The 14,498-nt window shown below is 36.8% G+C and overlaps 1 protein-coding gene across 2 annotated transcripts in view; it reads left to right on the top strand.

Annotated features, from left to right (window-relative positions):
- LOC124866396 (RNA-binding motif, single-stranded-interacting protein 3-like) overlaps window positions 1-14,498 on the top strand; it is a 199,191-nt gene that overhangs the window by 139,237 nt on the left and 45,456 nt on the right. For both annotated transcript variants that reach the window (XM_047362168.1, XM_047362166.1), the window contains exon 7: window positions 10,793-10,899. In XM_047362168.1, the coding sequence (XP_047218124.1) occupies window positions 10,793-10,899 (107 nt within the window). The remainder of the gene's footprint in view (window positions 1-10,792; window positions 10,900-14,498) is intronic.

Here is a 14,498-nt window from a genome sequence, read left to right as displayed (position 1 = left end):
ATACAGCAAAACTTTAAAGAACAATAATAAAGAAATTAGAAGTGAGCCAAAAGCAAACACAAATGAAAATCTAAACTCAACACCTGTGGATGTTACTTCCCTTCCCCCTTCTACCTTTCTTCTCTCATATCCCTTAAATAAAATAGAAAATAAATGTGTTTCTTTGCTCTGCTGGAGTTTCTTTAATGCCTTGCTAAATGTTCCTGCATCCCACAGCCCCACTAGTAGTATGCGATCTGCTTCTTACAGTACAAGCCATCTACCTTCTTACCAGAGAACATATCCTGTCATTTAAACAGAACATGTCAAAGATTGAACACTGCAACTCAGTATAGCATTTTTTATCTGGTGAATTCACCTGTATACATTTAAGCATGCAAAGATAGAACTCACAGTGCAGCTAAATGCTACTTTAAAATTATAATTTAAAGTTTTAAAGGATTGTAATTTTTTACTGTCAAATTGAATGTTGTTTCACTGATTTTACTTTTTTCCTCCATATGATGCAAAGACACTTGGAGTCACACTATTTAGTGCACGAAGTGGTGATACTTTGATTTATAAATAGATTAATTTCTGCAAGTATTAACCTTATGCAAACCAATAAGTAAAAAAATACATATTCACCATATTGCATACGTTTTGGTGTTCAGTCACTTTGTGTATCAAAGCAAGTACAATGGTTGAAAAGCTTAAATTAAGATGTAGTGCATCATGAACAAGAGTTGCTCTATAAACATTTCTCAATAGTGTTGGTTCTTGCAGGAATGGCATAAATATATACCATGATCATCAGAACAAGATGAGGGAAAAAGCTTTTAACAAACTTTTTTTGAGACGCCAAGAACACCTAATATTTTGAAAATCACAAACTTGTTTTAAAAATCTTTTAGTGTGGAAAAATCAGATTTCTGTATAAATGTGTAGTAAGGTTATCCAGTTCAGCACTTTGCTGGTGTGGTATGAATATTATTTGCATGTCTACTATTTTTATATGACTCATTGATAATTTGGCATGTAAATTATTTCAATGCAGTTCCATATAATCAGAAGAGGACAAAACCTACAGAAAAAGTTTTTGTCCTTCATAAATGTGGTGCATTAATTTAAAAGTAATAAAATTTGATGTGTTTGATGTGTTTGAGCCACACAGACAGCTCTTTTTGGTCCTAAGAGTACAGTGGACGCATCAGGTCAAATGACAGACAGGAATTTGCTGCCACTACTCTATTTCTCTGATTGTGAAAACTCTAGTGAAGGATTAAAAGGCTTACATTATAAAGATTTGATCTACAAAATAATCTGCATGAACTGTAATGCACGTGCCCCACAAAGCCATGGCTACCCTCCATTGATTGATTTATTCCTATTATTGACTTCTTACTTTATGTCAAGTTGTCAATTCGGTAATGAGAAGTTCAGTGTTGTTTTCATCATGAGTCTCAGAGGGACTGTCATGATGGCTGCTAATACCCATAAAGTGAATTAAGGTCCTTGGCTTGCACCATTTCTACATTTTCAATTTCTGCCTTGCTGGGTCAGTTTTGCAGTCTGTCTAATAAAAAGATGTTAATATTTCTCCCCAAGTGAAGCTATGATTTATTTGGTGTATTTGGACAGGCAGAGACTGATTCTTCTCGAATCAGTTCCAGAGGAGAAAATATATACTTGAACAGAATCCCAGACATAATTCGACTATTAATCATTTACATAAAAAATATGCATTACATGTCACATTGCAATGTACAAAGGTCAGCACCTGTTATAGAACTACTTTCTAGTTTTAACTTCTTGCATGTGTTTTCCATTATTGTCCTTGAGTTTGACATTGATCTGCTGAAATCTGACGACACTCGTATATACAACATTTTAAATAGTTTTTTCCCCACATACTTTTTAAAATGTCCACAATCAACTGGATTTAAATCTAGTCGAACAACTTGCCATTCTGCATCCCTTTGTTTCTTTTTTTGAGCCTTGGAGGATTTGTGGAGGTAATGAGGATCATTATCCTGATGCAAATGGAATATTTAGGCATAATTTCATTTGTGGCATATGGCTCACATTATATTCAAGCACTCTCACAGCAAGGGAGATTTCATATTGGAATCAGTGATAGTAAGAGATCTAGTCCCTAAGGCAGCAAAGAAAAGCAAAACCTGAATATTTCCACTGGATTTTGTCTGCACTACATATGCCCTTTTTGAGTAATTGATTATGGACACCTAATGATCACCATGCAGGTCAATCTCTGACCACTTTATGCAATGTTTACAAGCTGACGGCTGCAAGACATTCTCCCAGATCCTGAAATAAATTTTTTACACTCTTTGAGACTTCTGTTTGCTTCAGTGGACATTGTGTTCTAAAACACAAACAAATGTTCGTCTGATATTCATACCCCACGTTCTATCTCAACATACTGCAGGTAGAACCTTTACTCAAAGTTTTCTAACTCCGTTTGAGGTGCATCAGCCAGTATCTCTGAAGTTGCATGTTCCTACTAGGCCTCTGTTCTTTGTTCAAGCTGAAACCTTTTCAACATTTATTTTTATGTATTAGTTTTTAAGTATTGCAGTGCAATGGCACATTTAAATAGTGAACAAACCTGAGCATTGTCTTCACAACACAGAAACTCAGTAATATTTTCATTCAGAGGTTCGCTGAGATCTGCTGCATGAAAGATTGTTGCTATTGTTCCTTCTCACAGTTGGACAGCATTAACCTAACCCTTGGCATGAATAAAGCATTAATTCAATTCAATTCAGTTTATTTATACAGGTCCTTCTCAAAATATTAGCATATTGTGATAAAGTTCATTATTTTCCATAATGTCATGATGAAAATTTAACATTCATATATTTTAGATTCATTGCACACTAACTGAAATATTTCAGGTCTTTTATTGTCTTAATACGGATGATTGTGGCATACAGCTCATGAAAACCCAAAATTCCTATCTCACAAAATTAGCATATCATTAAAAGGGTCTCTAAACGAGCTATGAACCTAATCATCTGAATCAACGAGTTAACTCTAAACACCTGCAAAAGATTCCTGAGGCCTTTAAAACTCCCAGCCTGGTTCATCACTCAAAACCCCAATAATGGGTAAGACTGCCGACCTGACTGCTGTCCAGAAGGCCACTATTGACACCCTCAAGCAAGAGGGTAAGACACAGAAAGAAATTTCTGAACGAATAGGCTGTTCCCAGAGTGCTGTATCAAGGCACCTCAGTGGGAAGTCTGTGGGAAGGAAAAAGTGTGGCAGAAAACGCTGCACAACGAGAAGAGGTGACCGGACCCTGAGGAAGATTGTGGAGAAGGGCCGATTCCAGACCTTGGGGGACCTGCGGAAGCAGTGGACTGAGTCTGGAGTAGAAACATCCAGAGTCACCGTGCACAGGCGTGTGCAGGAAATGGGCTACAGGTGCCGCATTCCCCAGGTCAAGCCACTTTTGAACCAGAAACAGCGGCAGAAGCGCCTGACCTGGGCTACAGAGAAGCAGCACTGGACAGTTGCTCAGTGGTCCAAAGTACTTTTTTCGGATGAAAGCAAATTCTGCATGTCATTCGGAAATCAAGGTGCCAGAGTCTGGAGGAAGACTGGGGAGAAGGAAATGACAAAATGCCAGAAGTCCAGTGTCAAGTACCCACAGTCAGTGATGGTCTGGGGTGCCGTGTAAGCTGCTGGTGTTGGTCCACTGTGTTTTATCAAGGGCAGGGTCAATGCAGCTAGCTATCAGGAGATTTTGGAGCACTTCATGCTTCCATCTGCTGAAAAGCTTTATGGAGATGAAGATTTCATTTTTCAGCACGACCTGGCACATGCTCACAGTGCCAAAACCACTGGTAAATGGTTTACTGACCATGGTATCACTGTGCTCAATTGGCCTGCCAACTCTCCTGACCTGAACCCCATAGAGAATCTGTGGGATATTGTGAAGAGAACATTGAGTAACTCAAGACCCAACACTCTGGATGAGCTAAAGGCCGCTATCGAAGCATCCTGGGCCTCCATAAGACCTCAGCAGTGCCACAGGCTGATTGCCTCCATGCCACGCCGCATTGAAGCAGTCATTTCTGCCAAAGGATTCCCGACCAAGTATTGAGTGCATAACTGTACATGATTATTTGAAGGTTGACGTTTTTTGTATTAAAAACACTTTTCTTTTATTGGTCAGATGAAATATGCTAATTTTGTGAGATAGGAATTTTGGGTTTTCATGAGCTGTATGCCAAAATCATCCGTATTAAGACAATAAAAGACCTGAAATATTTCAGTTAGTGTGCAATGAATCTAAAATATATGAATGTTAAATTTTCATCATGACATTATGGAAAATAATGAACTTTATCACAATATGCTAATATTTTGAGAAGGACCTGAATAGCGCCAATTCACAACACATGTTGTCTCAAGGCACTTCACAAAAGTCAGGTACATACATTCCAATTAATCCTAACCATTGAACAGTGCAATCAGATTCAGTTATTTATTTCAAATTGGATAAAACGTTTTTCTGTCTAAGGAAACCCAGCAAATTGCATCCAGTCAGTGACTTGCAGCATTCCCTCCTCCTGGATGAGCATGTAGAGACAGTAGACAGTCACTGGCATTGACTTTGCAGCAATCCCTCATACTAAGCATGCATGTAGCGACAGAGAAGAGGAAAAACTTCCTTTTAACAGGAAGAAACCTCCAGCAGAACTAGGCTCAGTGTGAGCGGCCATCTGCCACAACCGACTGGGTTAGAGAGAACAGAGCAGAGACACAGAGAACAAAGAAGCACTGATCCAGGAATCCTTTCTATGGGAAGGAAAAGTAAATGTTAATGGATGTAGCTCCTTTATCTGTTCTTTCTTTCTAGGTGAAATGACTAAACTCTGAGCCAGTTTTCAAGGTTAGAGTCTGAAAGAGAGCACATAGTTAGTTACAGTTAAGCTCAGTAAATCACCATGTCTAGGAGAGATAAAGGGTTAAACACTGAAAGACAGGGCCATGTGGATCATCGGTAGAGGGTGAGCATTAAGTTGTCTCTCCAGAAAGGTGTCACAGGTAGACACAGAGCCAGGCCAGGTGTAGCTTCTAGGAAGAGAAAAGAGAGAACAATAAAGTTAAAAGCTGAAATAACAGCAAATAATGCAAAATTGGAGAGTAGTGTGAGAATGTAGCGAAGAGAGTGAAAGTGGTCATTATGTCCTCCAGCAGCCTAAGCCTATAGCAGCATAACTACACAGAAAGTTTCAGTTCAGATTATTTAACATTACTGAAGCAAGCCAAACTGAACAACTGGTCTGCAAGGGGTCACAGTTGGTAGCAGTGTTGCCTTGCAACATAAAGGGTTTGATCTCTGGGCAGGGCTTTAATGCATATTCTTTACATGTTCTTCTCATGCACACATTGTTTCTACTCTGGCTTTCTTCCGCAGAGTAAAAATATGCAAGTTAGGTTTACTGAGAACCTCCTGTTGGAGCTTTTTTGGGCAGACAATACATCCCTTCTGACGTTGAGATCCTCCAGAACAAGCTGGAGAGTATCGCAGGGGAAAGTGATGTTTGGGGACCTGTCGCCCCGCAACCCGATCACAGATAAGCAGAAGACACTGGATGGGTTTGTGAAGTTCTGAGGGTTTCTTTAAAAAAAAGTTCTGAAAGAGAAATTGCACCAACTACACAAGCATAATTTCCACTCCCACTTTTAACCATGAATTGGTGTGCAAACCAATCCTATTTACCCTAAAAACATCACTTGTGCCTTTAGTTTAAAGACATAAAAGCAAAACAAAGAGCAAAAAGTAACAATTAAAAAATTAAATATACCTTATTTTTTCAGGCAACATAACCATTTTTCTAATAGTCCCCTTCCTCATGAGATCAACCAATGCAGCAATCTTTAACCAGGATCCTTAGCTACACGGCACAAACTATCAAATAATCACTTTGTAAAAACGGATCTGCAATAACATCTGTAATAACAGGATAAACAGGTAAGATATTTTGCTTTAAATGAAATAAATAAAATTGTATTTTTTTTTCTTTTTAGATGAACTAATAATTATGTCAGTGTACCACAAAGTATCATGTTGTTTGATGAAAAAAAATCTATCCAGTTAAAAATTAAACCGGAGCTAAATATTTTTTCATATATATATATATATATATATATATATATATATATATATATATATATATATATATAAAAAATCTATCCAGTTAAAAATTAAACCGGAGCTAAATATTTTTTCATATATATATATATATATATATATATATATAAAAAAATCTATCCAGTTAAAAATTAAACCGGAGCTAAATATTTTTTCATATATATATATATATATATATATATATGTATATGTATATATATATATGTATATATATATATGTATATATATGTATATGTATATATGTATATGTATATATATATATATATATGTATATGTATATATGTATATGTATATATATATATATATATATGTATATGTATATATGTATATGTATATATATATATGTATATATATATATATATATATATATATATATATATATATGTATATGTATATATATGTATATGTATATATATATATGTATATATATATATATATATATATATATATATGTATATGTATATATATATATGTATATGTATATGTATATATATATATGTATATGTATATATATATATATATATATATGTATATGTTTTTTTTTTTTTTTGGATCGCTTCTCTGTACTGGATTGATGGTATTCCCAAATGTCAGTGGCATAATTCAATTCTTTGTTTTCTGGTACATTTGGGGTTTAATAATAGAATGCGCCTGCTGAACTTCTTCTTTTTGACTGTCAATACCTTCAGGCAGCAGAAGGAATGCATTAATTCTAAAAAAAATAAACACAATGGATCTTACCTCTGCTTATGCCAATGCGCAATTAGCGACGTATTGTTATCGACTAACACGCTTCATAGACATAACAGAAGCTGATGTTCCACAAAATGCATTTCATTTCCTCACATTTAGATCAATGTAAACCACGTATTCCAATCAGCCGACATGCATGGCAACATAGTAAACTGATTGACAGCAGCTTTATTTTTAAATTTATTACTCAAATAAAAAACTAGTACCATTTCCATTGTTTTGAAAACTGGAGTAAACCTTGCAGTTAACAGTTCTAAATTGAAGATACAGACATCTGTGAGAAACCTATTGTTTTGAAGCAAGTCTTTGCTCTTCTCACCCTATTTGCACGATGTGTTTGCTGTCTCAGGCTCAGTGAAAGCTGGTTGGAGAAATGTTGCAGTTTTAAATAGGCCGTAGTCATTTTTTTAATAGAAAGAATGAAGATATAATGCTTTTTTATCTATTCATACTGTTAAACATAGTAGATTTATAGTCAAATACTTTGTATATTTACTCAGCATTTGTAGATCTGTGAGTTTACTTATTCATTACAGGTCCTTCTCAAAATATTAGCATATTGTAATAAAGTTCATTATCTTCTAAAATATCATGATGAAAATTTAACATTCATATATTTTAGATTCATTGCACACTAACTGAAATATTTCAGGTCTTTTATTGTCTTAATACGGATGATTTTGGCATACAGCTCATGAAAACCCAAAGTTCCTATCTCACAAAATTAGCATATCATTAAAAGGGTCTCTAAACGAGCTATGAACCTAATCATCTGAATCAACGAGTTAACTCTAAACACCTGCAAAAGATTCCTGAGGCCTTTAAAACTCCCAGCCTGGTTCATCACTCAAAACCCCAATCATGGGTAAGACTGCCGACCTGACTGCTGTCCAGAAGGCCACTATTGACACCCTCAAGCAAGAGGGTAAGACACAGAAAGAAATTTCTGAACGAATAGGCTGTTCCCAGAGTGCTGTATCAAGGCACCTCAGTGGGAAGTCTGTGGGAAGGAAAAATTGTGGCAGAAAACGCTGCACAACGAGAAGAGGTGACCGGACCCTGAGGAAGATTGTGGAGAAGGGCCGATTACAGACCTTGGGGGACCTGCGGAAGCAGTGGACTGAGTCTGGAGTAGAAACATCCAGAGCCACCGTGCACAGGTGTGTGCAGGAAATGGGCTACAGATGCCGCATTCCCCAGGTCAAGCCACTTTTGAACCAGAAACAGCAGCAGAAGCGCCTGACCTGGGCTACAGAGAAGCAGCACTGGACTGTTGCTCAGTGGTCCAAAGTACTTTTTTCGGATGAAAGCAAATTCTGCATGTCATTCGGAAATCAAGGTGCCAGAGTCTGGAGGAAGACTGGGTAGAAGGAAATGCCAAAATGCCAGAAGTCCAGTGTCAAGTACCCACAGTCAGTGATGGTCTGGGGTGCCGTGTCAGCTGCTGGTGTTGGTCCACTGTGTTTTATCAAGGGCAGGGTCAATGCAGCTAGCTATCAGGAGATTTTGGAGCACTTCATGTTTCCATCTGCTGAAAAGCTTTATGGAGATGAAGATTTCATTTTTCAGCACGACCTGGCACCTGCTCACAGTGCCAAAACCACTGGTAAATGGTTTACTGACCATGGTATCACTGTGCTCAATTGGCCTGCCAACTCTCCTGACCTGAACCCCATAGAAAATCTGTGGGATATTGTGAAGAGAACGTTGAGAGACTCAAGACCCAACACTCTGGATGAGCTAAAGACCGCTATCGAAGCATCCTGGGCCTCCATAAGACCTCAGCAGTGCCACAGGCTGATTGCCTCCATGCCACGCCGCATTGAAGCAGTCATTTCTGCAAAAGGATTCCCGACCAAGTATTGAGTGCATAACTGTACATGATTATTTGAAGGTTGACGTTTTTTGTATTAAAAACACTTTTCTTTTATTGGTTGGATGAAATATGTTAATTTTGTGAGATAGGAATTTTGGGTTTTCATGAGCTGTATGCCACAATCATCCGTATTAAGACAATAAAAGACCTGAAATATTTCAGTTAGTGTGCAATGAATCTAAAATATATGAATGTTAAATTTTCCTCATGACATTATGGAAAATAATGAACTTTATCACAATATGCTAATTTTTTGAGAAGGACCTGTATAGATATTCCAGTGTTGATTATAGGTCACCTAATGTGATTTTTATTCCCTCTGGCCAATGCTATAGCCTATTTAAAGATCAGGGCAGCCTGTGGCTGATAGTTGATGCTGATTGTTCTCATTTGATTTGCCTATATGATTTTTCAATCTTTCAACTATTTAACTAGGTTTTATATTTAGTTTTTTTTTTTTACCCGGGATCAAAATTTTAACGATTTTATTAGGCTGTAGCAAGTTGGCTGAAACAGCAACTTCTGTCCCCTCTTGTGTTTTAGAGATGTGGTGGTGGAAATGTTTCAGGTCATTAATGAACAATATGTTCACAGATGTGTCCTGATTTAAACACACCCACCAAACACAGCCAAAGGGTGGTGCTCTGCTACTTTTAGATGTGTTTCTGCATCAACGCACTTGAATTATATACTTATGTCATTAGCAGAACTCTGTAGAACATGAGTGCATAAGGATTTTTTTCAGTTATTTTATCCCTGTGTGTTGGAGTTGGGACGCAACCAAAAGTTGCTGGCCTCCAGCACTTGAGTCTAGAGTTTGAAACCTGTTACACTAGTTGGAGCTCATTATTAAATAAGCTATAGCTAATTGAAGGTTCACTGTAATTCTGGCAGCCAACAGAGTCCAGTGCAGTGCTGACGATCCTTTGCTATTTGGCTGAGGTTTTTAAAATAAGTATTGGCCTAATTTATCAGCCAGACCATTACATCAACTTTGTTGATGAATGCTTATATGTTTCTTACATTATATTAAAGTGATAAGTAACTGTAATAATTTGGTTTAGAGCCTGTTTAATTCTCAAACTCTTTGACTAATGAAGTTCTAAGTTATTAAATGATTTATGGTAATAATTTCAGGCCCATTTGGATTTGTCTTTTCACCCTAAATTCCAGTATTCATACATATACATTTCTAGTTTATCAAAGTGCAGGCAAATCCTTATTTGCAGGATAGATTACATAAAGCAAATTGTCTAAATAAATAGCGTATTATACTTTTAAATGTGTTTTCTGACCCATCCTGTCGCTGAAACATTCCCTGTAACAGAAGTTGCTGTTTACCCTGACTTCTTGGCGCCAAGTTTCTTAAAATATGCCCTTAAATTAGAATAATTTTGTATTTACAAAGCCTTTGTTTTTCAGGATATAAAGCTTTAACTCAACTACTTCTCTTATATTCAGAACCTTGTACTCTAGAGTTCACTTCAGTTTCAATGAGGGGTCACACTCAGTTAATCCAATTTGTAATCAAGTCTTTCTGCTTTCTCTGGACCAGAAAGAGGCCTTGTTTTCTTTGAAGCAGCTGTGATCTGCACCCATCGCCCCAGGGTCACAGTATGGGGATAATTTGAAGTATTGAGCATGACTGTTTAGTTTGTTTTGAACCATGCTAACCATGCTTTGATGATTAGCCTGTGGCTTTGAGTCCTTGTCAAGGCTGTTTTTTCGAGAAAGCTGAGTTGTAGAAGTTGTGGAGATAAGGCTGTTGTTCAGATGGTTTGATAAAGCTGCGGAGCAGATAAAGGTTCTGTAGGAGGTTAAGTGTGGTTTCCAGGTCCAGTTGATTAACGATATGTTTGCTTTTAGGTCACAGCATAACACTCTATTTTTACATTTAATCGCAGAAATATTCTGAGGTTTTTCTTGGTACTAAGATGAGTAATTTATCTTTTCTTCTTGTCCATGTCTCCCTCTTTATTTAATTCACTCTGTAGCTCCTCCAGAGCCTTTGTTGTGCAAGTTTGCTGATGGAGGCCAGAAGAAGAGGCAGAGCCAGGTTAAATATCCCCAGAATGGACGACCATGGACAAGAGAAGTAGAGGTGAGCTGGAGCTTATAAAATATTTTAAAAAGCACTTACCAAAAATTTGAAAACAAGACCATTTAGCCATTCAGAGCTGTCCTTAAAACTGCAGCACAATAGCTGTAATCTCTCTCTTTATGGGTTTATGGGTGTAATCTATAAAATACAGCTGTTTTGTTTTTTCCCCTAAATAAAGTTTAACAGCCCTGTCAAAGGTAAGTCAATTGTGGGTGAGACTTTAATAATAATTAAATAATAATAATTTAATAATAATTTAAAAACACTGCAGCTTTGCTTTCCTAAGGTCAGCAAAAATCTCCATAGCACCCTCTTAATGTGTAAACGTGAAACATGGATCTCAAGTCCTTTCACAACACTTTTAAATGGCTGTATGAGCACACATTATATATTGCTTGTGCTAAATAAAGCCAAGGTCTACTCAAACTCAAATAACTCTGTATATGATGGCCAAGGGTGTATACTGTGCAGAAGGATAGAAGTGAGCAGTGGTTTTAAATATATGGTAACAACAGGCTGATTTTAGCAGGTTTTCCTAGTATTTTCATGTAAAATCCACAGTAATTTCTACAACATAATCACTCTAATGGTACAAACATCATTGGTGTCAAACTATGTTTTGTTTCTTTTTTATACATAAAAAACATTAATGTTCCTGGTTTTTCTCTTTATAAATTTTATTACACATTTTAAAACCTTAGCACGGAATTAAAACGACCGTTCTGTAGCTATGGGACAAACACATTTTATATAATAGGTACTTTACAAGCTGGGACCTTGATGGGTCATAGAGCCTTTGCAGCTCTAGAGAAATTTCATTTATAGGGAGCAAGGACACAAATGTCCCTTTGGGTTGCAAAGGTTGTTGACCCCTGTGATAGACCAATACAAAGTAGTGCATATTCTGATGTAAAGGGAAAATAATACATGGTGGCATGCATTTTTATTCAGTCCTGTGAGACATTGCCACAGTTACAGCTACAAGCCCTTTGGGGAATATCTCTCCTAGCTTTGCAAATCTAGAGACTTAAATGTAATTTTCTGGAGATGCATTGTCCTGCTGGAACCTTAAACTCCATCTTTCTCTCAAGTCTTTCGAAGCGCCTCACAGGATTTCTTCAAGCTTTTTACTGTATTTAGCTCAGTCCATCTTGACATAAATTCTGATCTGCTTCTGTGCCCCTAGAAAACCATGTCCACAGCATGATGCTGCCACCACGGAGCAGATGGTGTATTGAGGGTAACATGCAATGTTAGCGTTTTGCAAGGTGGCCTAAAGGTTGAATTTAATGTTTGCTGTTTCCCCTACTTGGCGTGTGGCACACTTTAAATTGAAAATATGTATGTCTTTCTTTAAAGAATATCTTTCTTTTTGATATTCTTCCAAAAGGCCAACTTTATTCCTGACCGGTTTGGTGTCTTTTTTGGTTTTCATGTTGCTGCATGTTCATTAATGTTCTCCAACAAAACTCATTTAAGCTGACATTAAGTCTAATAAAGTGATTTGAATTGATTTCTGAAGGTACCTGATTGCACTGGATTTTATCTAAGAGTCTCTGAGTAAAGGGGGCTTAATTCATATGCATTCCACACTTTTCAGATGCATAAAAACATTTTCGAAACTGTCATGTTTTTTTTACTTCACAACTATTGGCTCTGTCTATCATTTAAAAAGGCAATGAAATCTCAGCTAAGTGCTTGGTATCATATATTTTTACTTTCAGCATTTACAGCAGATTTCAGTGAAGCTTGCCAGCAAGGCCATTATCAATTTTCATTTCTGGTGACATACTGTAGGCTGAATTAGAGACACTGATTACAATCTAAAAAGTGGCATGTGTGAATTTGAAATGTGAGGTTTCTAAACTTCTACCATGCCATATTTTTTGTCTCCTTGTTTAAACTTTTATCTCTACATTGTCATCTTCAGAGGAAATGAAACCTTGTACTGAGGACTGAAAGCAGATTGACTGCCACACAAATAAGGGTTTCAGATTTGAATGCCAAAGCTCTAATTTAGAGAACAACAGAATAGTGCAAAATAATGTTGCCACCCACACACAGAGTTAAGTTTTCTTAGTGCTTACATTACACCGAGGTTGGGAAAGAGCAGTGTGGTAATGTGGAATCAAACATCATCAGGCTGCAACTTCATCATAACATTGGACTTTGGTGTTTGTGTTTGACATTCATGGCTACAGTATCTAACAAAAAGATTGAAACTTCTCATGAGAAAAAAATGTTGTACAGTGTTGGATTTCTTAATATTAAAGGTCAGGATGGTAGAATTTCATATTTTCTCTGCTTTTTCCAACATTTCTGTTGAAGTAAAATAAATGATTGTTCTCCACAAAATTCCTCACACATGTTTCAGCTGTCCAAGTTCTGACAAGGCTCGCTTGTCCCTGAAGCATCTTGTTAAAGTTATATGAATTTTCTGGAATTGGGTTTAAGATTCCGGGCTGACTAATTGAGACATCTCACAGCGGATATGCTTGAGGTGCTTTATTGCACCCTCACGCTCAGCCGAGTGAGACGCGTCTCCTTGAACCCCTGTTTTCTAAAAGAGTCTGGCCTTGAGACAAGGATGCAAGCACATTTTACACACACACGCAATCACTCAGTTCTGTTCAGAGAACCATATGCAGGGTACACATGAAGCTGAGAAAGATTTTCTGACTTTAGGTGAGGGGAAGTTAGAGAGCAAGAAGGCAGTAATGCAGATATATAGTTTGCTGCCAAAGTCAATTTTAAAGCCCTAAATATTTTTTCTGAAGAGTAGAATTATTGGACACGATGATTCTAGTTTTTACTAGTATGTTTTAAAATATTTGTTAGTGCGGTGGTGTGAAAACACTTAAGTGACAGATTTCTGCTTTTGCAACTGGATACTTTTTATATTTTGCACCTTTTTTGTAGTTGATCCTGAGGGTGTTGCCTTCTTTCTCGGAAACACTGTTCCAGCAAATAAAATAACCCTGTATCATGTTTTCATTTTAATATAACAGTCTGGTCTCTGCAGCATCGTGTTGAACATCAAATGTTCAACACAATTATAATTCAGCTATGGTACTGAACCCTAACCTGTTTATTATGATGATGATTAAAATGATTAATGCAGTAACAGAAAATGTAAACCCTATGACATGTTTCACTGTTCATATTAAAAAGGCAGTTTTAAATAATAGTTTGCTTCCTGTTCAATATTTGAGGATTTTTTCACATTAAAGATGAAACACTCTGTCACGGATGCATTCATTAGTTATTCTAAATTACAGTAGAAACATGTTTCATATTACGAATAACTGTACTTCCTAATAAACAATAATTTAAGCTAATACAAGACTAGAAAACGACTTGGACCTTGTGATATATTGATGTTCTCACTATAGTGAGCAGGTTTTCTGTGCCTCCTGTTTGTTAAAAGGCCTCATAGAGCAGCTGTCTGTTTTATAAAACAGGCTTTTTGGAACAGTATCTGTTTTTACTAGAATGTTAGGGAGGGCATTTCTGTACAACCATTAGTTTCAGAGCAAGCAGTGTTATTTTGGTACTTTTGGGCTGCTCAGAATATTGGTCTCATGGTTGACCTAAGTAGA

The sequence above is a fragment of the Girardinichthys multiradiatus genome, chromosome 3 (assembly GCF_021462225.1).
Source record: "Girardinichthys multiradiatus isolate DD_20200921_A chromosome 3, DD_fGirMul_XY1, whole genome shotgun sequence".
NCBI lineage: Eukaryota > Metazoa > Chordata > Actinopteri > Cyprinodontiformes > Goodeidae > Girardinichthys > Girardinichthys multiradiatus.
Note: the sequence above shows the minus strand (reverse complement) of the source record. Positions and strands in the feature narration are given on the sequence as shown.